At 44.1% G+C, this 25,928-nt stretch overlaps 2 protein-coding genes across 5 annotated transcripts in view; both read left to right on the plus strand.

The window, feature by feature from the left end:
* COL22A1 (collagen type XXII alpha 1 chain) overlaps positions 1–25,928 on the plus strand; it is a 268,249-nt gene that overhangs the window by 219,667 nt on the left and 22,654 nt on the right. For 2 of the 4 annotated variants that reach the window (XM_054818065.1, XM_054818066.1), the window contains 13 exons: positions 641–694; positions 1,302–1,346; positions 2,313–2,366; positions 3,382–3,435; positions 5,394–5,447; positions 8,213–8,284; positions 10,040–10,075; positions 10,337–10,381; positions 10,683–10,862; positions 12,894–12,960; positions 14,399–14,581; positions 14,932–15,009; positions 15,971–19,512. In XM_054818065.1, coding sequence (XP_054674040.1) covers positions 641–694; positions 1,302–1,346; positions 2,313–2,366; positions 3,382–3,435; positions 5,394–5,447; positions 8,213–8,284; positions 10,040–10,075; positions 10,337–10,381; positions 10,683–10,862; positions 12,894–12,960; positions 14,399–14,581; positions 14,932–15,009; positions 15,971–16,158 — 1,110 coding nt within the window. In that variant the 3' untranslated portion in view covers positions 16,159–19,512. Of the gene's footprint in view, positions 1–640; positions 695–1,301; positions 1,347–2,312; positions 2,367–3,381; positions 3,436–5,393; positions 5,448–8,212; positions 8,285–10,039; positions 10,076–10,336; positions 10,382–10,682; positions 10,863–12,893; positions 12,961–14,398; positions 14,582–14,931; positions 15,010–15,970; positions 19,513–25,928 lie in introns of those variants that run through there. The other 2 variants (XR_008576049.1, XR_008576050.1) reach the window with 2 other exon arrangements.
* Positions 23,974–24,958, plus strand: LOC129203498 (leucine-rich repeat-containing protein 40-like). The gene has a single exon (XM_054818067.1). It carries the CDS (start codon positions 24,016–24,018, stop codon positions 24,814–24,816), a length of 801 nt encoding a protein of 266 aa, XP_054674042.1. The 5' UTR covers positions 23,974–24,015; the 3' UTR covers positions 24,817–24,958.

Consider the following 25,928-nt stretch of genomic DNA (forward strand, 5'->3'; position numbering starts at 1 on the left):
TTCTCCACTTAGTCTATATTTGCATTTGTTGAGAGAAAAAAGCTGAGCCATGAAGTTATCAGCCAAAAGGAAATGTCAATAAATTGGGCAGTGAATGTTATTTCTTGCAACTACGGTTTTTTATATGAAGATTGTGCTTCCAGTGTCTGGCATTGCCAGCTTCTTTCTGTGACTTGTGAAATGGGACTTAGTGGTTCTGTGAAGAGCCAAGTCCCCAGTCATTAGGACAACTGGTATGTGGAGCAGCACTTGTCACAGCAGCTGCAGACAGTTGTGCGCTTGCATCAAAACACCTGGTTTCTACATGCAGATGCTGATTTTGTACGTGCTTACTAGGTATTGTGCAGCTCTGTGCATTACCCCTCTGGCATTAAACCACTGTAAAGGTGCACCAGTCCTAAGGTTTAAGCTGCCTTTGAACATCAAAGGTTGCATTCGTGACAGTGTGGGTAAGGGTATGTATGGGAATGTCTATCACTACTGAAATCCGTGCACGCTCAGACTCCAGCGATGCTGGAGAAACCCTGAGCAATCACAGTTCTCAGTGCTGTTACATCTAAGGGAGAAGAGTAGGAGGTTTTCAAGAGCGGAGGGATGGACCTGAGACTCTCACTAACATGAATATGATTGTTTCCCATAGGGAAAGCCTGGAGAACCAGGGCTCCCAGGCCAGGAGGGTGCCAGAGGCTTACCGGTAGGTGCTGCTCTGAAGGGTTCAATCCAGTCACTCTTCTGTACTGTAGCCAGGAAGGTTTTGCTGGGCAGATGAAGGCATTTTCTGATGCAAACATAGAACCAAAGAGCTGGCCTGGCTGAGAATAGTCATGGCATTGTGACTAAACAAATAAATAATCAACAAAAATCAAACACAGGCATTTCCAAATCCTTCACACTCGGAGAAGACTAGGTCCCTTATCTAGAAGTTAAAGCACATAACCTCATGACATCCCTTCTACCAAAATGCATGGTCACAGCTGTAGCCCTTGTGCTGTGTTACACATCCTCTGGAAGGATGGGGACAATGAAATTTAGGGCTAAATAACCTATGGGCTGGTCACACCAGGAATACACACGGTACAGTCTCGTTCTTGCAGCCTAAGGAGCTATGGAAAGGGCTTTTCTGTCCCTGTAACATGGCCCTTCCTAATCACTCCCTGGAACGTGGCAGCTCAATGCTGACTATTCCCCAGTAATCTTAGGCAAAATTGGAAATGTTATTAAGAGAGCATTCAAGCTAGACATTTCTTAATGTTTCACGCACCGGCGTAATGGGTACTTGTTGCTTTCATTTTCTTTTGTAGGGTTTCAAAGGACAGAGAGGAGATACAGGTCCCCCAGGTCCCCGGGTAAGTAATACATATCACGTGCATGATGATCCTGTGGAGAAAGATTGTGTAAATTGAATTTGACGTTTCTGAGGCAATAGGTAAAAATGATGTCAGGTCTATGTTTAATATGTCTGTTTTCAACTACAATTCCATGGGGCACACCCATGGCATAAAATCACATCAGCTGTCTTCATTCCCTCTGCTGAAGTTCTGCTTCCAGGTAAGGTGAGGCAGCTGGTAGAGCTGAGTCCTCTGATGCTCCCTTTGAGATAGCCCTTTGTGAGAAAGTTTCAAGGATGCCTCCATACCACATCCCTCTGGTACAAATGCTGACGTACGACGTGAGGAACCCTACTGCACTTGTTGGACAAGTATCAGCTCTCCTCCAAAAATACCTAAAAAGTGCAAAGTAAGTTGAGGGACAAAACTTACAGAAATAAGAATAGAAATGTCTCTAGCCCTTTAACTTAGTTTCCTCTGGATCATAAACCCCAGAACTCAAATCCTGTATGAAATGTTGGTCTCCTCTCAGTTTTGAGCAGTGCAGTACAAAAAGCTCCTGCATGCAGAAGGTGGAATACAAAACTGAATGTCCTTCTGCCTGATTCTGGCTTTTTACAGGGAAATAAAATGTTCTGCTTTTAGGAGCTTAGCTGAAAAATCCAGTGCTGGAGTTCCTCGTCTCTTCCTCATTACGGTAGTTTCTGTATCATGAATAGATTGGTGGTTTTCAGTGGCTGCACTAGCAGTAGCAAATATTCTGCTGGAAAGCAATGCACTGCCTTGTGCATCACTTACAGAAGATGATTCTGAGTTATTTTTATAAGCTGCATGTCATGTATGATGTACGAGGCTCTTGTTGGCTTTAAAAAGTTTTCACTGAGCTCAGTCCAATATTGCAGAAACTCCATACCGCTTATAGTGGTGTTACTGGTCTGTCTTTGACCTTGAGCTGATATCTTTTTCCTTTTTGCTGAATTGCAGGGGGAGCCAGGTGCGACAGGTCCCACTGGGCGTGAGGGGCCACCAGGCAAGGATGTAAGTGTACCATTTTAAGCAGAAACTAATCTCCTGCTCCTTGACAAATGAAGATTTTCATTCACAGTGACCCTGACCTAAAACAGCTGCAGAAACTGCAATAAAGGGTGAATTACTGCAGCAGTGCACAGGGAATGATTTGTGCAAAGATCATTAAAGTAACAAAGAATTTGAGGGCCTTTGTCACTACTCGGCTGCTGACACTTAAATGTCAGCTATATCTTTGGAAAAGCAGAGAAAGCTGCATTGTTTGAATCCCAGGCTGTGCTCCGTAGCCATGGACCTGCTTTCTGCCACCCCTCTCCGAGCAGTGCTTCATTCTGCAGGTCCCACTGGGCCAGGTTTTGTCACGCTGCTTCTGCAAAAGCTGTACCTTACTGAGTGCGTAGCTCCACTGAAATCTGTGAAATACCTATGGAATAAGACGCTGCTGCTCAGAGGAGAGAGAGATGGTACAAATAGATCCTCTGACATTATTAGTGTCAAATGCAGTCACATAACAACGTCCTGGGAGAGTGCAGCTGACGTGGGATCCTGCAGCAGCTGCGCAGCAAGGTACCGAGTGGCTGATGTGCCATTGCCATGGGACTTGGGGAAGTGGTTTCTCATTTGCACCCCCTTGTATCACTGGAAAACTGTTGTGCTGTAAGTGGTACCCTGAAAAGTAAAATGGAAGATAGACCTAAGGGAACCCTTCAGAGAAGACAGAAGCAGGTCTTAAGCCTCCCTCAAGAGAGAATGAAGTTGTCCGTTCTTGAGAAATACTAGAGAATTCTGTCCCTGAGAGATCCAGCTTTAAGGTAACCGGATAATAATGGTTTCTGTCTGTAATCAGACTGCATTTAGTGGTAGATGTTTAAAATTCAAAAGGCTGATCTTCCTCACACATAGCTGAAAATGCTGTTTCCCTCTAATATATGAACAATGTAATTGAGTAGGAACATTTTTAAATGCTTGTTTGCTTGCCTTCATGTCAGATCTTTTTCACTCACCAGAATGCTTTTCTTCATTTCAGGGTGATACCGGTCCCATAGGACCACAGGGCCCTCGAGGACTCAGAGGGCAGCCGGTGAGTTTTCTCTCCTGACAAGCCATTTCTGGAGGTTCATTGTGTATAGGGGGAATGCGCTGCAGTCCAGAGCTCTGTTTTGGAAGAAGTCTTAAGCAAGGTGATGTTCAGGTGATGTTTGATTAAAACACTTTGCCTACATCGAGAACGAGAAATCAGAATGACATTGCTAGAAACTGATGAAGGCTTATAATAGTGCAATGGAGTGATGGTTGCTGGCTCTGTGGGAAGAATACTTTAATGGGTTCTCCCAGGGCTGCAGTGTCAGAAGGGCTCACATTCCAGTCCTGACTCTGGCATCTCACTCGCTTCTCACATGGCCTCAGTTTTCAAAGGCAGACACTAATTGCGAGTGCCCAGTTTGAGATATGTGGAGTCCAGTTGTGATATTATTCATTTTTGTCATGCTTTCTGTAATTTTTCCTGGGCGGGGGGGAAGCATAAATTTAGGAAAAGGTTTGTTTAATTGAACACCTGTAGAGTTTTATTACAACTTCAGTGGAGAAATGGCAATTTAGTTGACATTTCAGAAAGTGTCATTTGGGATGGCTGAGAAATTACTTTTATTAATTTCATGGGGTTTTCAGTTCTCTCTTAAAAATCAACCCTTTCCAAATTTGAATGCAGGTCTCTGTTGCTGAACCTAGGCACATCTTTAATATGTTGCAATGAATAATTTCTTTTCCTTCTCGGAAGACCTGCTAGTGAAACAGATTCTACAACATGTTCCATAATCAGGGCAAAATACTGATTCAGGCAGCAATGCCAGGAGCTGGAGTGGCAGGTCCCTCCGAGCTGGGAGGGTAGGGGTTTAAACTGGACTGCAGGAACATATGGAGAGCTCCTGTGTCTACTTTATAATTTATCTCATCATTCCTGTACTGTTGGCATCACTCACTAACATGTCATGCCCCTGCACAACACTAGCAGAGAATAAAAATATTTGAGGAGACAGAGATTATGATAACTCCAGGCCATATTTTTTTTTGGAGAAGAGATACTTGGGGTTTTCTATGTTGGAGGGCAAAGTACCAGTTTCTCTTGTTCTTCCTCTGCTGTGTTTCTTCTCTAATTAAGACTGTGAGGCATGATTTTGAATGTTGGCCAGTAAAAGGGTTGGTCTTTGTGGTCAACTCCAATGTAAGGGAAAACATCTCTGCATGGTGAGCTGGGAGGAGAGAGGAGCAGGGCGCAGAATTTCATCTCACCAAACTTTAGTCAGTGTAGATGGTCAGCTCAGCTACTTTGGTAAGGAGTGGTGAGAAACAGGTCCTTTTAAAGGATGGTTTAGCTCATTCTGGGTTGTCTGATTTCAGGAAAATATCAAATGCCTCAAGGCTTTAGAACAAGTATTTGTCTCCAAAAAAAGGGGAAGCCTGAGATGATTAAAAAATAGATGCCTGGCCTTTGGAGCCTGATTCAGGTGATAGCCCTGAGAAGAGGATGGTAGTCAGTAATACGCAGGACCTACCTCAGCCACTGGAGAGAGGAAGTTTTCTAACACAGGAAAGCATGGGGGAATCTGGAGATATCTGTCAGCTAGTGCAGAGCACTTTATCATTAATCAGTAAGTTACCAAGAAGTGCTTCAAACATGGACTAAAGGGGCTTGTCTGAACACTGGGGACTTGGAGCAGCCATAGTAGGTGGCAGGAGGATTCTGCATGTGATAGGGATAAGAGTGAAGAAACAGAGGAGGAGGAGGAGTGCTGGTTTGGTCCTCTTCAGACTAGGAGATTTGGGTCCACATGTCTCAATTTCTGTCCTGAGATGGGGGTCAGCCATGCAATCAGGGATGCAGAAGGTGTGGGGTCAATTGGAAATAAGAGATCCTTACTCTGCAGTCTGCCAAGAGAGGAGGTTGGACAATGTTAAAGAAATCCCTACTGATGTACTAGTAGGTGGATATTTTTAGTTGTAATATATGTTACTTCACTAAACTTTTTCCTTTTGACATAGGGCAAGAATGGATCACCTGGATCTGCGGGAGAACCTGGCCCAGCAGGTAACCCAGTAAGTACCACAAAGGGAAATTCATGCAGGAAACAGTTACATCAAGGAGAGGTGACTGGTGAAGTATAGATGGAGTGCATTACGTGTAGCTGCTTACCATCCCTGAAGCTGCTGTGTCTGAAGATGGGTGATCTGAAAATCACTCGCTGGCCCTGACATCGAAGGGAGTTTGGCTACATTCCTGGAATTGAGCTACTGGCTAGGTCATAATTTTTAACAGCAAAAGTTAAGTGTTCACAGAAAAAGGAAATGTTTGATTACCTGGTATGGAAAAAAGATTGGCATGCCTCATCTTCACCAGTAGATTTAATTTTGCCAAGCAGAGACTGTGCAGCCAGCAGAGAGTTGTCACAAGGAAGGAGAGGGCCTCGGGGAGCTGGCAGACTGCCACTGAGGAACGGCAGCAGCAGAAAAATCCTCCCCAGGCTCTTGGGGAAAGAGCAGACAGCGGGCAGTAAACCAAGATCACGAAGCAGAATGAAACCCCCCAGGGGCCATCCTGTGTGGAAGAACAGCATGGTAATGAAGAGCTGTAAGGAGGACAGTGTTTTTGTTGTTTTGTTGGGTTTTTTTTCCTCTGTTCTGCTGCTGAAAATTGTTCGGGATTCAGCAAATCCAGGCAAATGTACCTTTATGTCCAGTAGCATCTATTGCAATGCAGAGCTCTTCCCTGTCTTTGTCCACCTAGACGTTACAGCTTGCTGGGCTGTTAGATTCAGATAGAAACAAAGGCATAGCAGGAGAATCTGAAAAATTACAGCAGGGCTGCACTCTTTGTGGCCCTTGCAATGCCATAAAGCAACCTCAGCCTCGCCACAGACTTGTGCCCTGAGCACGTATTGCTTTGCTGCAGGGATCTCTCCTCCTAAGTGGTCTCAGTGAAGCAAGCAACACCTTTCTGCATGGGGAGGTGATAACTCACAGATTACAGGTGGGATAGGAGTGGTACAGTCTCGCAGCCTTTCTGCAGCCAAGAATTAGTGCTGCTGATTTTTTTCTCCTTGATTTAAATTCTTCTTACCTTCCTGGGACCTCTGCCATTGCTTCTTACCCTGTGGATCCCCGCTGTTGCCTTTTCAACCTTCATTTCTTCTTCTCATCATGCCCATCCCTGTTCCCAATTTCTATTACTGCTTTTTGGCTTTCTGGGTCTTCACCAGGCCACTGTGTCTTTGGGATGTCCTGTGAGTGCCAAATGGGGGTTATTTTTTAATCATCACTGTGTTATCACATTACCTAGACAGTCATCTAGTGACCCAGGCAGTCACCAGGCAGCTTCCTGCACAAATACAGAACTACAGCAGTCTCTGCTCCAGAGGATTTACAGTCCAAAAATAACATAGGAGATTGAAAAAGGATGAAGTCAGATGAGAAAGAGGAAACAATGAGACAGTATTGGTCAGCAGAACAGACGGTCATCAGTATCCTTCTCTGTCATTAAAATGAATCCTCTCCCTTTCATAAAGTTTATTATGGGAAGTATTTCCTTGTGCTGTACACGAATCCATTTATTTCCAGCTTGTCTGGAAATGCACTAATTCCCTTCACAATGTGTTGTGACAAGCCAATATATTCTATTTCTATTTCGAAAAACAGGAGAAGCAAGAAAGGTTATCATGGCAATAAGGGTTTCTTTTCCACCTTCACCATTGCTCACTTGTCATCACAAGGTAAAACCTGCCAGGAGCCTTCTCCTTTTGCATCTGCTGTTTGACAGTGCTCATCCCACTTCACAGTGCTCATGCTTAAGCCTGCACACAGCAATACAGCCCGGCCCCTGAAATCCCCAGGGCTGACTGCACACCCGAAAGCCATGTGCTTTGTGCCTGTCAGGTCCTCTGGTGCTCACTTTACACAAGACGGGCTTAAAATGAAGGCAAGTTTTACTTTAGAAAGAAAAAGGGATATGTTCTGAATTAGAAGGTAGGGGACAAAGTTGTGAAAGAAAAGGTAAGAGTGAAAAAAAAAAATCAGAAGCGTACATGAAATGGGTCTATATCATGAACTGCCATTTAAGCTGCCCTGATCTGTGAGAAAAAGGGACATTTTGGCAGAATATTACAAGACATAAGTAAAAGACAGATATCTGTTTAAACTGAACCTGGAAATAAAGGCAAAAGAGCAACTCAGTAGCTGTCTGTTGATTGTATTCTCATATTTGAGCAGTATGACCATCTGCACTGTTTCCCCATCGTCACACATCGCAGCATTTCCACTCTCCAACACCACCTTATAAACCGTGCAGTGCCAGAATAGCCACTGAACATACCTCCTGTCACTTCCATAATTGTCAGTTCCTTTTAATCTTTTCACAGGGACACCACATAGCTTATTAATAATGCAAGCATGGTGTTTGCAATCTGCTTTTCTAAATGACTTTGTTCTTCCTTTCCTTGTCAGTTTTGGGAGTCCTGCTGCTACAGTGAAATTTCCCAGTTCATAGAATCACAGAATCACAGAATCATTTCGGTTGGAAAAGACTTTTAAGATCATCGAGTCCAACCATTAACCTAACACTGCCAAGTCCAACTACTAAACCATGTCCCTAAGCACCACATCTACACATCTTTTAAATACCTCCAGGCATGGGGACTCAACCACTTCCCTGGGCAGCCCGTTGCAATGATTGACAACCCTTTCGGCGAATAATTTTTTCCTAATATACAATCTAAATCTCCCCTGTTCCAGTGTATCTGTAAATGCATACTCTGGAAAAGAGATGTTGGAGAAAGGGCTGCTAGTGTCTGTCTCATTTCTGTCCTAAGGGCCCTAAAGGAAATAAAGGAGAAAACGGCAACCCAGGACTCCCTGGCTTCATAGGACCCCGAGGACCACCTGTAAGTATGTCTGGGGATGGATTAGACCCACTGATTACGTGCTTTTAAATATTGGACTGATGAAGATGGGTCATCTTTAATTAGGTAAAAAAAAACAAGCAGGAGATCTGATAGATCTGATAGATCCAGAAGCCATACGCCTTACTTCCAAAGGAAACTGGATTGCAAAAATAGCATTTTTCTTACGGACAAACATCCATAATCTCATTTACTGAGCTGGTACCAGTCAGTCAGCCCTGATAATGTATGCATTAATCAAGCTGGTTCAATAGTCTTCTTAATGTAATATGTTATTCAGACTATACGTCTGCATGAACCCCAGAAGGGCTAAATAGGGAAATTTTAAGTGCTGATAATAATATAGGTATTTCTCATATTTGTTGTTCCAAGGAAAATTTCTTTGTTACCAGCAACAGAGGTACATTGTAATTAAAGCTTTCATATATTTCCCAAAGGGATCTAAAATAATACCTAAACATGTGAAAATATCACAGCCTGAAATCCAGTATCTTTAGCCCTTCCAAGGTGAGTAAAATATGTTACATTCCACTGGAAGGATAAAAAAGGTGAATGTTAGCTCAATATTTTTATTTCTAGCTCTGCTGTGACTTAAAATGAGATTTAAAAGTTTTTCATATGAATCTAGCAGAGCTGAATTTTCCACAGGATGATTCTTTTTTTCTTTTTTGATGACTGGAAAGGGAGTTTTGTGATGAAAAGAGGAGAAAGAAATATTTCTCTGGAAAATTAATTTAAAGCAGCAAACACGGTGGCCATTTAGAACTGAAGTGGCCCTAAGGAATACTCAAGTGAGTCTGATGCAGCCTAATTTGGAACTGATGTGATCACACATCTGCGATTAGTATTGCTCATGCATACATGGATGTATGCTAGCACTGTCGAAGTTGTTATATGTGTTTGCAAGTTATGGGAAAAGTACCACCTGCATGCACACTTTATAGATATGATCATGTGTGTGGATTGTAAATGGACTATAACGATGAATCTTTCCATTCATGATATGGGAAAGTAGGCAGAATTTTAGCAATAACTAGTTTAATGTTTGCTTTGCTTTATCAGTTCACTTCAGGACTGCAGTGACTGGGGTTTTTTTACTGAAATGCTAAAAAATAAGATTGTATTGCCTAATTATCACATAAATGCAGAATATAGAAAAAAATTCCTAATAGGGTGCTTGTTTAAATTGAGGTTATTTGATACAGTGCTAAAATACAGGCAAGCTTTCAGGCTCAAACTTGCTTTATCACTGGCTCTGCGTCCATTATCTCAGCTCGTGTAATAGTAGATGGTACCTCTCCTTACAAAATTTTACATCCCTTACATATTTAGACTGTAATGGCTATAATATTGCCACTGCTTAAGCTAAACCAGGCCAAGTAAAGTGTATGGAGCTTTGTGAAATGCCTGTAAAAAAAAAAGAAATAAAATGTATTGAAAGCAGGAACACACTTTCAATGAAACATCTGTCCTGATCTCAGCTGGTTTGGTAGAAATTACTTCCTTTTATTTACAAACATTTACACGGTATGCAGCTTTACTAAAAATGCTTTCTAAATAGTAGGATGTGTCTTTCCAGGAATGACCTATAGCAGTAGAATAATGACAAGTCATCCGTGCTGCTGTGTAGGAGATAACTTGTGTTCTAAACACAAAGAGAAACTCGTGGTTATTAGGTAGGGTCTTTCTTCCAACTCCTTGCAGTGCGGTGCTAAATTTGCTCTCTGTATCTCTCAGGGCGAACCAGGAGAGAAAGGTCCTCCCGGGAAAGAGGTAAGTTAAATTCCCAGTTGTTTCAAAGTAGGGCTGGTGTCTTGGGAAAAAAAAAGAAAAAAACCAAGGATGCTACCTGGGTTGCAACAAATTGATTTTTTTCTTGAATTGTTGGTATGTGAGAGCAAACAGGGAGCTCTCAGGAATCTGTGGGACACACGGGGAAACAAATTTTCCCCAGGTCACAAGAATCATTGCAAAGGCATGTACTTTACTGTTGTTATGGATAGCTCTTTCATGCTCACCCTTATTTTGTTGCAGGGTGCACCAGGGAAACCAGGTGAAATCGGCTCCAAAGGAGAGAGGGTAGGTTGGAGAATATTATTAGTTATTTCATTACGTTGAAATAAAGTGGGCTATTTTGAGTTAGGGGCCAAGGAAGGGGTCATTCAAGAGTGAAGTGTGGCCTGTAGAGATCTGCCATGCTCCCCACCCTCCCAGCCCTCTCTTTAATCATTCTCCGTCAGTAATAATTTGTGGATCATTTGTAGTGCACCAGATGTTGTATTCAGTAACGCTGCCAGCTCAGCTGTTTGTGTTTCGCTGTGCTTGGAAATCAGAAGTTTGCTTCTTATTTTGTGGCTGTAATGTCGCCTTTTTTGCTTAGGGAGAGCCTGGCATCAAAGGCGAAAAAGGCCCTCAAGGAGAAAAGGGCCCTCCAGGTGATCCTGGGATACCTGGTCATAAAGGCCATCCAGGACTGATGGGTCCCCATGGACCCCCAGGAGACACGGGGCAAGTTGGACCTCCCGGTCCCCCAGGACAGCCAGGATTTCCAGGACCAAGGGTAAGGTTGCCAGACAAGAACTTTGTATTGTAATTTTACCGCCATAGTATGTGATCAGAAAAATACCTCAGATTCCAGTAAGGCTGATAGAAACCAGAGCAAGCGTGTGTTATAATGGGGAGGCGGCGGTTTTACCTCCTGTCTCTTGATACATAAAAAGGAGCGCTACGGCATATCTCAGGGACGTGTTGTGGGGGTCTTGGATTGAACTTCAGGAGAGCTGAGCAATCCAGACCTACAGCCAGGGCAGCCAATCCCCGACACCTTGTACCCCTAAAACCTAAATCGGATCATGTGACTGTGGCCATGGGTCTGGAGTCTGAAAAAGCTTCTTTCTATACGGGTGTTAATGCATAGCATTTCATATGGAGGTCTTACGCCTTCCTCTGCTGCTGGTTGTTAGGAGAGACAAAATGCTGAGCTGTGGAAAGGTCACTGCTCTATTCCTGGAAATCCTGGAGTCAGCTCATCAGAATTCATGAAATCCTATTTTTGTTCAATATTCTCTTTTTTTTCCTAACGGGAAACAATCTCGCTACTGAGAGTGCCTGAGGGTAATGTATGTAGAAGAATGAGAAAAACTACCAGCAATAGCGAAGCCGCTATGCCCATCCTGAAGATGAATTTGAGATTACCTCAGGGGGGAATAAACAGTGAAGTGATCTCTGATGTAAAAGCTGGGAAATTTTAGATGAAGCATTTCTTTGTGTGTACCTCAACAGCACAAAGATTTGATAAAATCCAGTGGTGATTATGGAGCCTTAATGCAACTAATATGGTTAAAATTTGAAAAGATAATTTGTAAGCCTTCAAAGTATGTTCCATAATCATGTTTACTTACTGGAATATTCACTAAGAGCCGTCACAAATGGTTAGCACTTAATGACAAAATTGTTTCTTTTGTCACCAACAAACACATCTTTTTCTCATGCAAAATTTGTGTTCGGAAGAAGGCAGCAAATAGACCAACTCTGAACTTATCAGCAATGTTATTGGGTTTTTTAGCTATTTAATAAAATCTACATTTTTTTAATGAAGAGTAACTTCTGATTCAAAGAATAATTTCAGCGAAAAAAGTGTATTTCAAGTGAAACATCTCACTTTGATTTACAAAGGAAAACATTTGATCTTGTTGGTTCAAAATGGTTTGTTTTTTAAACACAGTGATAATTTTTCTTTTGAGTTTATGCAAAGACAAGACTCTGGTTACCCTAAAGCCACTTTTTTAATTTGCTTGGAAAGTCACAACCTAAAATATTCTCCTTCCAGCCTACCAAAAATGCTTTCATCATTTTTTCAGCCGGATCACCCAGAGTTGTTGTTCACATAGCTTTGAGCTTTGACAGCTATTACAGCTGTTCAACAGCAATGTTGCACAAAAGAGCTGAGAGAGGGGATGAAGGATATCATCTCTTGGAGGCTGGGTTGGGGACCAAGGCCAAGCAGCCCCATCTCCTGTCACCCTTCTACAGCCCGAAATCAGGCAGAACCTTGTATTTGTTTGGAAGAATGAGTATCATATGTGTAAACTGGCTTCTGTTCCCCAAGATAAGGCCTGTCAGCAGGCGATGGATCCGGTATGAGTGTTTAGAGCAAGTCTAGATACCCACCTTAACTGCCTTGGGGGCATGCATGCTTCTCTCTGCAAGGAACCGCGCAGTGCTGAGGAAGGAGGTGGGCTCTCCACTATGTCTCGTAGGGTAGAGGATGTCTCCTGATTCGATTTCTACTACTTCTCCTATGAGTAGTGCAGGAGGGAGATTTTCTCTAGGAAGGAGACAGGGACAGTGTACCAACAGTGCTCTCTGACCTTGCACCCTGCTTATACCGTTTGACCCGTGGCTTGCCAGCAGGTTGGGAATTGTAGATGTTTTGAGTCCCTTATGTTCTTCTTCCAGGCAGTCCCTGCAGGCCTGTGAATGCAGTGGGTGGCAAAATGCAACCCATCGGACCCTTTGTGGAGGCTTTCATTTGCAGATGCCCCGGCTGTGACTATTACATCTTGTTATTGCTGTGATTATTACTTTCTAGGGGGAACCCCCATCTCTAGAGACTTTGAGAAGGCTCATCCAAGAGGAGTTAGCCAAGCAGCTAGATGGTAAGTAATCAGCTCTGGGAAGGCAGGAGGTATATCTGAGAGTATGACAAATACTTTCCATAGCTGTGGTGGTGTAACTGGCACCTGAACCTCTCCTGCTTATGGAAAGCAATGTTGCAACAAGCCTGCCTGGAAAGAGGAGTGCATAAAATGAAATGTGCTTAGCAAGCTTTACTTGTGTTCCACAAGCTTGATGCTTCCAGCAATAGTACAGGGGCTTTCTCCCTTCTTCAACCCAAGGTCATTGCCTGTGCTAGTCACCTCAGCTTTTTGCTACTAAAACAGCTTTGCTGTAGGCTCGTTCCTGCAGATGCCTGGGCTGAGATGGTAGGACAAGAGAAGATACAAATTCAAACAGATTAATTTGAGGTCCTGGAAGAGAACATAAACAGAGTAGGAGCCCACAGAAGGACTGTGGGCTGTGGTAAACTTTCTTTTGAGGTCCCAGCTGGAGTATGTATGTTACCGATTGCTGGCTGTGACAGTCGATACCCATCAGTATGAGGAGGTGTGGAGTGGATGTGGGCTGCTGCTGCTTCTCTCAAAGTACATGAATTGCAGGCCATTACTGACCTCGTCTGTAATGCAGAGCTGTAGTGCTGCTTCTCACACAGCTCTCTTGGAGCAGCTGACACATAGCTATGGGCATTTTCCTTCATGATAAAGACCATGGTGCAATGGGCTGATTTATTTGAAGGATTTTATTTACACACTCTCAGACTTCACATTCCATGCCAATCTAAAAGCATTCAAGATTTTGGATCAATGAAGAGAAGATAGGAAACCCTTCTCCCTCCCATTCTGTAGGATGTTTATGTGATGCTGAGCATGTGTTAAGAGCTCTCTAGGCTGCTCAGGGTCTGAATCTGGAAGTGGCAAGCACTGTGCCTGCATGGAAACTAGAGAACTTGCTGACAAAGGGAACTGCCTTGGTTACAGTTTCTGACTTCACAGCCAGAGATGGATTCATTAGCTTTAACTCCACGTGTGTAACAGCCCAGAACAAGAAAAGTAAGCTTTCTCTCTACAGAGCAGCCATGTAGCATCTTGCCCTGTGTAGCAGAGTGGAAATGGGCTCTTCTTTTCTGAGCAGCAATGATTCCAGTTTGACAAACATCCACCAGCTGTGCAGCTAAAGGAAAGGACATTTCAGATCCTTGGTGGACAAGGAGCAGAGGATGAGAGAAGTGTTTAGGATTAAGTATGAAATTTAGGAGAAGTTTAAAGCTACTGAGAAATGAGATTTACATAATTTAGAGAGGATCAGGGATGCACCATCATGACTTGTGGGGAAGGATTGCATGGGGACAAAAAATGAGTGTCCCTGAAAAATTGATCTGTGACAATACTTGGACTTTACTGGGCCACTGGTTCTGGCCCTCCATGTCTTGGAGCACCGATTTTCTAATCTAACAAACCCATTTCCCCCTCTTCACAGCAAAGTTAGCCTATCTCCTGGCTCAGATACAGCCTACACATGTAAAAGCATCCCATGGCAGACCAGGACCTCCTGGTCCCCCCGGGAAGGAAGGACTCCCAGGAAGAACTGGCCCTCCAGGAGAGCCTGGCCGGCCTGGACAGACTGGGTCTGAAGGGCCACCTGGACCGATTGGTCCCAAAGGTGAGTGTTTGGGAAGTCTGATAAATGGATGTGTCCACCACACTTTGGTGGTCCATCTCTTCTGTTAGTAGCATCTAAGTGGTCCTCAAAACAGATGTGTTAGAAGCAGCCTCAGTCTGTCGAACCAGAGGCGGTGAATGTGACCAGCAATTGCTGGTGTGTTCCACCTCTGTCCAGAATTGGAGTGGAGCAAGTCTTCATTCCCACTTAATGTCTCATCTCAGAAGACTGGCCACAATTAGGAACTATTTTTAGCAGATATATTGGCTTCAGTGTGAAGGGAAGACCAGTATTCTTTAGTTCTGTGGATCATGCTTGTCAGTTCATTATTTTTCTTTCTCTCTCTACAGGCGAAAGAGGAGCAAAGGGTGAGAAAGGAGACACTGGCATTGGCCAACGAGGGGAAATAGGTCCTCCGGGAATTCCAGGTATGTTTATTCAGAACACCCCACAAAACACATCATTCAGAACCGCTACAAGAACAAAAGTCTCTGCCATATTAGATAGACAATCAGGATAACATAAATACATATACACAATTTCTGTAGAAAGTGGCCCAAAGGGAAGAAATATATCACTAGCATCATATCTGGCCACCTTTGTTTCCTCAGTATGATTGACAGATATAGTCATCCATCTCAGTAACAACGAGGTTAACTGACCTTTGGGACAAATCCAAAGCGAAGCTTTAATTACTAGATACACAGTGAAGTGTCTTATCTGCCCTTGCCAGAATCTTCTTGTGATCAAGCTGAACCCAGAGATCCAGGTAGCTTCAGATGTTATAAAAGGTGATATCCAACACCTATGCCTCAGGCATACAGCTCGTGCTTTACCTATGCTGACAAAGAAGCAACAAATATATTTTGTTTCTGATTTGAAATTAAGAGCCATTGATCAGTTTTGCCTTCACCCTGCTTTGTTGGGGGAGGAAACTATGGGAAGCCTTCATAACTCCATGTGTTGCATTTGGCATACTGGCCCTGCATTGCATTAAAGTAACAATGGACCCACTATGCTTCATATGAATGTGTTATCTCCCAAAGCTGGCTCTTACCTCAAGCTTTCCCATCCTCACCTCCTCCCTGTGAGGACTATATGTCATTAGTTGGCTTGTGCAGCTGCACGACTTCAACAACCTGGTGACAGGAAGAACAGCATAGCACAGTTGTGCAGCCCAAGGATGACATAGGGGGTGGAAGTCTTGCATTCAGATGGTTGTGCTTGCCACATCCTTGTAGATACATGCTGGCCAGACCCAAATCTGTGGAAGCTGATGTTTGCATGCAGGCTGGCAGCAAAGCCATCTCCTGTGATCTTGCAGTGCTGAGTACTGCACTCTGGGAGTGCCACTCACCAAGGGTGGTTGTTTTTTTTTTTTTATTTTAGGCCTCCCAGGGGAGCCTGGGTATGCCAAAGATGGGATGCCAGGACCACCTGGCCCTCAAGGTGAAGCTGGGGTACCTGGTCTCACGGGCCCACAGGGACCTCCAGGAGCCAACGGACAGTGTGACCCCACTCAGTGCGCTTACTATGCAAGCTTGGCTGCCAGACCCGCCAACGTCAAAGGGCCATAGCGTGCAGGGAGTATCCCCAGACTTGTCTCTAAAACTTGAATTCATCACATCTGCCAAGAGCTCTCAGATGTCTTCAACTGTCTTTCTTTCATGGGAGGCCTTCTAAAGCCAACAAATGCTGCCGGTCGGTCAGATTATTTTTATGAATTATAATTATTATTATTATTATCTTTGATGTGATATGTGAATTTGTTTTTGTTTTCTCTAACATCAGGGCATATTAAAACATTAAAAATAGGTGTTTTTTTTCCTCTTTTGAAGAGCATATAATATTAATGCATTGTGTATCTTCTTATGCAAAACCATTCCAATGCCAAAATTTTTGTCTGTTATCTGATTAATTCTTTCCATAGCTTTACCCCTCACCCTTGAAACCCAAATCAAATCTCGCAGCCCAGGGCATTAACTGTGAGACACAGGCTGATTGCAGGATTGTTGTTTCTATCTGCCATCCACATGGAAGGGAGGTAGGCAAAGCCATGCCAAAGCTGGAAAAGAGGTCTCCAGTACACTCAACTCACAATGGACAGATGGTTATGAACAGTCAGTTTGTGTTTCCCAGAAGACTCCCTGTTAAATTTAACCTTCTTCTACCCATAAGTTAACTCTGTCCTGTAGGAGCTACATTTTATGGGACTGTGTGGGATCTGACAGCAAGGCCTGAACAGACCACAGAGATGATCTAAACCTCCTCACTGCTCCCTGTGCAAGAGCTTCAGTACTCAGAGGGTTTGGTTCTACCAGATGGAACTTATCTTCCTTCTATCAGGGAGATGCCTCTGCAAAAAGCTTCGATGCTGTCCTCTGTCAGCTCAGGGTTGCCGAATCCCTTGTTCATTGTCAGCACACACACAGCTCCCTACCACTGCTTCACCCCAAAAAAATCAGCCAGAGCAGCATAGAAATTCACCTGGTATTAAAAATCTCAGGAAGCCAAGTTTTGACCCAACTTCACTGTTTCGGATGATCCACTATGACAATAACTTGGCAAGGTCATGTTTTAAAGGGTAGGTGAGAAGCTGTTTTCCCCTGTCAGCTAATTGCCAAAGTCAACCTGAGAATGCAAAGAGAAAGTAAAGAGGGGATGGAGTCTGAAAACACCTTCACAATAGGTCATTTGTGAGTTTAACCCTCTGACCAAGACAAGTCCACACACAAAGGTGGGGATCTGAGAGGTGATCAGGCCTTGGATATATGTGCTGGCCAGCAAAGCAGCTGCATTTTCAAAACTCTTCTGCACAAAGCAGTTTGTAGTGAGAGATCGGAGTAACGAACCTGACACAGGCACTAACTGCAGAATGTGTTTGGAAATCTCTTCGGGTCTTTTGGAGACGGAAAAGAGGCACCCTGCCCTGCTGGCACGTTCACCATATGGCATGGTGCTTCCAAGCTGGCTAAGCTGAGCAGAAGCCACAGCTGTCTATAAGCACCCCAGAATCAGACCCTGAAGCTAAAGCCCAGAGATAATAATTTGCCAGCCTTGGAGTCTTTTTCTCACCCACTAGCAGATAAAATTTGCCTCTGTTTTACTGAAAAACGAAATTAAATAACATGTTCATATGCCAGGGTTAAACAGTCTTTACTGTGTAGCTCTCAGTGGTGCTATTTTTGCTATTTCCTATGCAAATAAACTCTTTGATTTGATTTTACTGTGTTTCTTGCTATGGAAAGACCAATCAAAGTGAAAATATGAAGTGAAAAGCTGACCGCTTTTAAGTAACTCTCAATGGTATATCTGTTACTGTTCTACATCTTAGGTCAGCTTGCTGTATTTCAGTATTCAGCAAGCATGCTGATCACATTGTATTTAACATCACCACTTTTTCCTAGTCCAGGCTGAGATTTCATCCCTCCAGTGGTGAGGCAGAACAGGTTTTCTACGCCCAACATGACACAAGCCATTGTTTTGAAGAAATGCAATGGCAATGAGCAGGTTTTTATGAAGGTCAATCATGTTAACTGGGCTGCGTTAATGTGACATTTAATTCCTGTCGTGATGGTGACTCCTTGGCCTCTGTACCTTATCTCTCATCATGTGTGTCTCCAGTGCACCATGAGCAGGGTAGGTACATAACGACGTTCTGTTGTTAAACGAATTTCAGGGTCTTTCACCCCTGTGAGATGGTGCAGTGGTATCCAGTTGAAGGAGATCTAGGGTTTTTTTCAGATAACTCTTTCATTTGAATGTCTGTTGGAGCCATTGCCCAGAGTCAGCGTTAGGAACATGAGGGATGCACCTGTATCTTTAATAGCAATTAAAAGATCTGCATGGGTTAGGCACAGACTACAGCTCTGCAACTTCTCCACCCAGAAAAGGGGACACAGCCTAATTCCCTTTGCTCCAGCATACTCCCTAGCATATGCCTGTCTGTTCAGTCTGTTCCTGGACACACCCCAGACCGTTTCTGTGCCCTGAATTCAGTGGGTGCCATCTCCCAGCTTTTTCTTAAAGCTCATTTTCTCTCCAGCCAGTTAATTGGCATTTACCAAGCGTAATCTGCCGCTAGTGAGAGGAGCACGAGACACATGCTGCAGACCTAGACCAAGACCTGGGTTTATAGCCACCCAGTTTCTATGGGTCATCATAGGCAGGCTCCTATAGCTGCCACCTCTTTCAGAAGCCAGCCCTGTATTAATGTGCCTAAAAAGTCACCTGCAATAAAAGGTAAGAAAGGAGGGTGTATTTGCAGGATTTCTGCCCTGCAAGCCCAAACACCAAAAGCTGCAGCAGTTTTTGCCTCAGCCTGTTCATGCATATTTGCAGTCTTTGGAAAAGTGGCCAGAGATTACTGTCCAAATTAGGTCTGCCATCTGGGCAGGCAGCAAACCTACAAGTACAGCCCTGGGCATGGTCAGGAGCTGCCCTCCAGAAAACGCAGATGCCTCTGTGCCTGAGCAGGTGACTGGGTGTGCTGGAAGGTGACAGGCAGACGTGTATTGTCTGTCCAGCATCTTGCAAGGTGACCATGCAGGCAGGAGGTGGCAGATAGAGCAGAGGCAGTGCTGATGGCCTCTCCCCTAATCGCTCTTGAGTGAGGGAGGGCTGTGGCTTTTGCATCTCAATATTCTTGTCTCAGCAACAAAGCGCTTGGTACATCACCCTAAAGTCTGTTCACTGAGTCTGAGGTTTAAACCCAGGAATATGCTGATATTTTTGTTGGATTTTTTTTTTTTTTTGGCTGGTCCTGTGGTAAGTGAGGATATACTGTTAAAATTGCATTAGAGGGCCAGAAAATGTATTATTTACATATCAAAAAGGTGCTAATGTCACATGGGGTTTATGGGTGGTTTTGGTTTTTTTAAATCAAGTGTGTAAATTATTGCAATTATAGCAAACAGACCATTATTCCATTAATTTTTTTCCTTGTCAAATACAGAAATTAAAAAATAAAACAACAGGATCATTTGGGGAAACTATTTTTTGTGTTAAATTATTTAACAATTTATAATTGTTTTCTAAACTGTTGTGAATTGGCTTTGTCTTGGAAGCTATAACAGCTTATTTTCCTTCTTTGTCACTTGTGAGTGGCTCTTCTCAGTACAGCCTTGTAATGCCAGTTTCCTCAGCTGTCCTTTTACCACCTCTTGTTGTTAATATGGGATAATTAAACTATGTAAGGCTGAACTGTGTTCTACATATTTATTTGGAGATGTGTAATCAAAGCAAGACTCCTCTGTTCAGGACTAAACCAAATGTGTGTGGTTTTTTTCCAGAGAAACAATAAAAATGCTAAGCCCAAGCTCTGTGCTCTGACCACAAAACTGGCTGAGAGATAAGCACAGCTTTTAATGGGGAAAAAAAAAAAAAAAAGGAAAATAGAGTTTATTGATGGCTCAGTCTTTTAATGTGGAAACTGGCCAAGCTCTGCCCTACTATAGATTGCATTTTGGCAGCTTCTGGAGCAGGACTTGATGCCTCGGCATGGCTGGGTATCACCGTCCGACAATGTCTGGGGTGCCAGAGACTTCGACAGGAGACTGGCAGATATGACGTAGGACCTAGGGGAGTCTTTCCAGATCTGTAGTGGGTGACCCAGGGGAGATTACCTATCACATCAAATGATGTAAGATGCTTATGTCTGGGTACCTGAATCCCGTGTCGGTCTGTCACAGTGGGATTCAGAGTCAGGCCACTTTGGTGGCTCCAGTGTGAGCTGTGGAGCCTGGAGAGTGATTCAGCTCATCCTAAAGTAGTCAGCTGAAGCACTCTGGGCTGTATTGCCTACATTAACTAGGTCTTCATGGAAATAAAAGATCTTCTGGTGGCTGTCTATCTTCCACCATTACTGACTCACTTTCCCACTGAGTTTGTGTGGGGATATATGCGTTACTGATGATGAGATGCTGGGTGCTATGTGACTAGCAGCCAGAAAACTCAGAGGGAGAGGGACAAGGTTATGGTACGAACCTGCGCAGTTCTTGTGCCGGGGAATAACAGGAAAAATGTCTTAAAATACTGCACTAACTCAACAGTAACTACACAGGCTGAAAAAAATCCACTACCATGCCCTTCAGTCTCTGTGAGCTGGAGTCCAGTGCTGCTGAGGGTTAAGGTTGCTGCTCCATGGCATGGGGAGGAAAAGCAGCACAAGCACAGAGCCAGGCTGGGGGTGAAGGCAGGCTCTGGTCCTGATCTGCAGCCCTGCATAGGGGTGAGCATCCATCAGAGACCACGAGGAGTCCTCCTTGCTGCTGGGGGGAAGAATCTCTGCATCAGCCACCCAATTGTCAGAGTCTGGACTTTCCTTTGTAACAACACCTTTGTATATGGTGAAGTTGAATTAAGGAAAGAAAGCCTGCTTAGCTTCATCAATCTGGATTAAACCTGGAAATCGCAAACAAAGATTTTTGTCTTCTGACTTGTCAAATGGGAACGACTGATTAGAAAATCATGAAGACATGATGAGCAGGAGACTGGTTTTCAGAGCTGCTTTACAAAGCAGATTTTCACTCTAAGGGCTGAATTCTGAATACCTTGCGTAGCTTGACTCAAGAATATTGATGCTGGCAATATTCTTGTTGGAATTTGAACTGAGAATGAGAATATCCTGCTGGGTCTCTAGGGGGATCATGTGTTGAAAATATGGGCTCTTGTTATTTTACATTTTGGATCATGAACCTGATGTAGAAAGCTCAAGGGAACAATTTGACAGAGGGACATTAATCATACTCTGACATTCCCAATGAGCCAGTGATCAGCATCAGGAAGAGGGATGTCCTGCAAGATGGAGCAGAAAAGAACCTGCCACCTTGGTAAAGGAAAACCCAGGACCAAATTCCAGGTGTGAAAAAGTGCAGCAGGAAAACAGTGTCCAACATCACAAAGACCTCTTTCTCTGACCACAGCTTTGGCTCTGCATGACATGCTGTCTGAAAGGCTTGGGTTTTGATTTGAAGAGGTGAGCATGTTTAAACAGAAGGCAGCACACACAGCAACTTGGTTTATTTCACAGGACAGACATATTTGACAATGTGTTCCTAGAAACACATTTTTCCCCTTAGTAATGTGGGAGGTGGCTTTCATCCAAGTCTGAAATGACTCTCATTGCAATAACATCTTCAGCACTTTTTTGATAGGAGCTGAGTTTAACTTTGAGTATTATTTTTATGGTTAATTGTAATTTCTGGTAAGCAACTTTCCCTTGCAAGTGAAAAATCTCACTTTTCCTTGGCTGCTGTATTCATCTCTGATGTACATATACTTCCAAGTATATTCTTACCGAGAATCATAGAATCACAGAATTGTTGTGGTTGGAAAAGACCTTTAAGATCATCAAGTCCAAACTAACACTGCCAAGTCCACCACTAAACCACGTCCCTAAGCACCACATCTACACGTCTTTTAGACACCTCCAGGGATGGTGACTCAACCACTTCCCTGGGCAGCCTGTTCCAATGCTTGACAATCCTTTTCATGAAGAAATTTTTCCTAATATCCAATCTAAACCTCCCCTGGTGCAACTTGAGGCCATTTCCTCTTGTCCTATCACTTGTTACTTTGGAGAAGAGACCAACACCCACCTGGCTACACCCTCCTTTCAGGTAGTTGTAGAAAACAATAAAGTCTCCCCTCAGCCTCCTTTTCTCCAGAAAAATGAACTTATGAACAGCTATCAGACTTTTTCAAGTTCTGCTGATTTTTTTTTTTGTGTGAAATGTCCACCCTTTCTTGATGAAGCTAGCACAGCCCCACTGACATTAATGATGACCCTAAAGAACAGGAGTAATCAACCACTTTTAGTGTCCCCAGGATCTGCTCACGCCATTGCATACTCAGCTGTGATAGCCCCAGTTCAATAGCTTGCGCAGTCTCTGTTAGGAAATACAGCAGGCCTGTCTCCAGTCACCAGCATCCCAGGAGCTTACAATGCCAAAGCAGCCTTACAACACTTCTGGATACTAGGCAAGTGATAAAGTTTCCTCTTACAGATGCCAAAAATTAATCTGGAGGAACTTCAGGGCTTGATTTCAATAGGGTCATGGTATTTGCACTCTGAATCCAAGTCAAGGGTAACAACTGGCATATAACAGCCCTGAAAATCTGTATTTCAGGGTGAAACTCCATTAAAAACCAGCAGAGCCTATAGCGTAAGTTCGGAGGGTTAAACGATGATCCTGAAATCTTGTCAGCCTTGTCTGGATATAGAGCTCCCAGCACTCACCACCCATCTGTGTGGCCATGCACTCCCCTGGTGCTGGGACAAAGGCTCCAGCAAACTCAGGACCATCCTGGGCTGAGGAGATCAGAGCTGAGCAGGGTGGGAAAGCAGAGCTGACATGCTCCTTCTTCACAAGACCTGACCTGGTAGACCTGCTTAGACCATACCTCTGACTCATTGTCTTCTACCTTTAATAACCTGTGGGATGCTGTGGAGACCTCTCTCCTTGAAAAGCATTTGAAACGGTTGTCCTAAGCATTTTTTTTTTAGCTTAAAGCCTTAAGGATTAGAGGATAAAGTAAAAGAGGTGGGCTTTCTCAGCCTGAGGCTTCAAACCCACAATTTCTCCTAGGAAAAACACCCTGCTCTCTACATCACATGCTGTACTGAGTGGCTTGGGATAAACCTGGCATTTTTCATCTCTCCTACAAAAGCTATGCCAGCAAGGAATAAAAATTTGCTTTTAAATATGCCAAAGCAAGTGCAGCACAAGACAGACAGTATCTCTGTGCTGCAGGGGTTCATACGCTCATCAGGAGGGAGAAGGACTTCCAGATTTCAAAATTGATTCTTTATTGTGTTTGCTTCATGTTAAAGGCACAAACTGACCTGAGGGCAGGACCTATTCATGGTTCCCAGCTCCCACACCACCAGCTATGAGTCTGTCTTCTTCTTCTTCCATTTACCACGTGCTTTATCTCGTCCCATTTACCATTTGCTTTATCTACCAATCCTTTGCTGCTTCCATTGCAATCCCCTGGGACTGACCAACGTGAATTCCTCAGACAACAGCACCCTAGGTGCTCCCAGAAGGAAAGAGCTACACACAAACAAGGATTTGAACCAATATGCTGAAAAGCATCGGCACAGTGCTGCTGTTTCACTTTCAACACTGACAGATATTTGCCACCAGCTCACTGGCTGCAACTGCAAGAGGTGACGTCATAGCCTGGGAGCTGTGTGTGCACTGCAGAGCTGGAAGGGAAACACCTGATCAAGTGAGAACGCCAAGTGTTTACTCAGTGGGATGTATCTGAGCAACCCAAACACTCTGCATTGTGTGTTGGTAACATGCCTGGCAGAGAGGAAAGCTGACAGAGGGCCTCGATCCACCAAGAACCTTGGGGGTTGCCCGTGGAGTGTGCAACAAATCATCACTGACTGTCTCGGTTCAACCAGCCACGGTTCTGGTGGGACAATGGATGCAGACACCTCTTTTGGATGTGCCTCTACAGGCCCCGATCCACTCTGGAGGTACCTTACAGAGCACGATCCAAAGCATGAAGGGAAGAAGAAACTCAAGATCTCAGGCAGAGAGCTGGTGTCGGTTCCCGCACAGGTCTTCAGCTTGGGCCAGCTGCAGGTCCTGGAGATGAGCCCAGAACGAGAGAGCTGCCTGAGGTACCGGATGGAGCTGCTCCCCCGAGAGATCAGCCACCTCAGGAACCTAACCTGCCTCTACGTAGACTCCAACAACTTGAAGAAAATCCCTGCCGAAATTGGCACTTTGAGTCACTTGGAGAGGCTCACTCTGAGCAGCAACAGCCTGAGCTCGCTGCCCCCAGAAATGGGTGCACTTCAAAGGCTGCACAGCCTCCACCTGGCCAACAACAGCCTCACCGAACTGCCTGCACCCCTCTGCCAGCTCAGGAGCCTCACCTTTCTGGATGTGAGCGACAACAAAATAGGCACAATCCCCTCCAGCATTCGGCAGCTGGAGAAACTGGAAACTTTGCTATTGCTCTTCAACTCGCTGGAGAGTCTGCCCGAGGATATCTGTCTTCTAAGGAATCTGCACACGCTTTGGCTAGGAAACAACCATCTACGGTCCCTTCCAGCAAGTTTTGGGGAGCTGGTGAACCTGGACTGGGGATACAATTACTGTTCATGCAACTTTGAGGGTAATCCACTGGAAAGTCCTCCCCCTGAAGTCTGCAGCAGAGGACCTGAAGAGATCAGAGATTATTTCTTGTCATTTCATAGGGCACAGAGAGACTAGACAACTGATGTCAGTCCTCCTGAAGTGACTGAGACGGATTTATTATGTGCAAATCAAGTGCAGAACAAAATGTGTTTCAGATGGAAAAGTTTGGTGAAATCTCTCTGTGGAGCTCAAAAGCTTCCTCTCTGCTGTAAGGTGATTTCTCTGGCAGTCTTTTTTTTTTTTTTTGACACTAGTATTGAATGCTGGTGTACATCTTTCAAAAATTCATTCAGGGACAACTATAATCTTTTTGTTATTTATACTTGCATAGATCTGTCTCAGGAAATGTTGCAGCCAAACATCCAGTCTAAGAAAATGAAGAATGGCTAGTCCGAGAGAATAGAGACAGGTAAACAACTGGTGGCACATAAATAGCAATAATACCTACCATTTGTTTGCACACTGGCTTGGTGCTTGAGTCTGAACTTGAAGTAGGCGCAGGCTGAGATTTCTGGAAGTGTTTAAGGCCATTCTGACTTACGGATTTGGCTTTACTTCAGGGAGCCCAGAATGTCATTACTTTGCATGGTATTTTACATCTAACACACAGGTGGAATCAGCTCAGGCTTCTGTCTGGCTCTGGATAAGAACCAACCTGTGTCCCACAAGGTACCACGCAAACGGTGTCGCCATTGCTTTGGCAGGACATAACTTATTTCTAACCCTGGTTCTCCTGAAAGGAAGTTTCAGCACAGGGCTGTCACACTCTCTGGAGGCAGCATGGACTTGGAGTTGATGTGCCAGTCCCTCCAGAACAGACCTCAGTGATATTGCTCCATGGAACCTCGTGATGCACAGGGATTTAGAGCATACAGCACCAGCTAAAAGGTTTTCACTTCTACTGAGGCTGGGAAAGTGTTCAGAGATATTAAAATATGAGTATGCAAACTTCCTGCAAAGGAACATTTCTGTGCATCCCTGTCTATAATCATAAAAGGCTTCATCAGTGTTACATTACAGAAATCTGCTGAGACTCCTTTCTGTTTAATTTTGCTGTCTCTTCCCCCTAGCCTCTCATCAGCATTTTCCTCCCACCTCTCCTCAGCTTTGCTCTTTGTGGGTGTTTTCTCTGTGGCTACTCCCTCTGACATTATCTTCGTGTTTCATTAATTTCTCATCAAAAGCCT

Source organism: Grus americana, chromosome 2, assembly GCF_028858705.1.
Source record: "Grus americana isolate bGruAme1 chromosome 2, bGruAme1.mat, whole genome shotgun sequence".
Classification (NCBI taxonomy): domain Eukaryota; kingdom Metazoa; phylum Chordata; class Aves; order Gruiformes; family Gruidae; genus Grus; species Grus americana.

Coding starts and splice junctions, on each gene's coding strand:
- LOC129203498 (XM_054818067.1), top strand. CDS start 24,016: ATGGATGCAGACACCTCTTTTGGATGTGCCTCTACAGGCCCCGATCCA.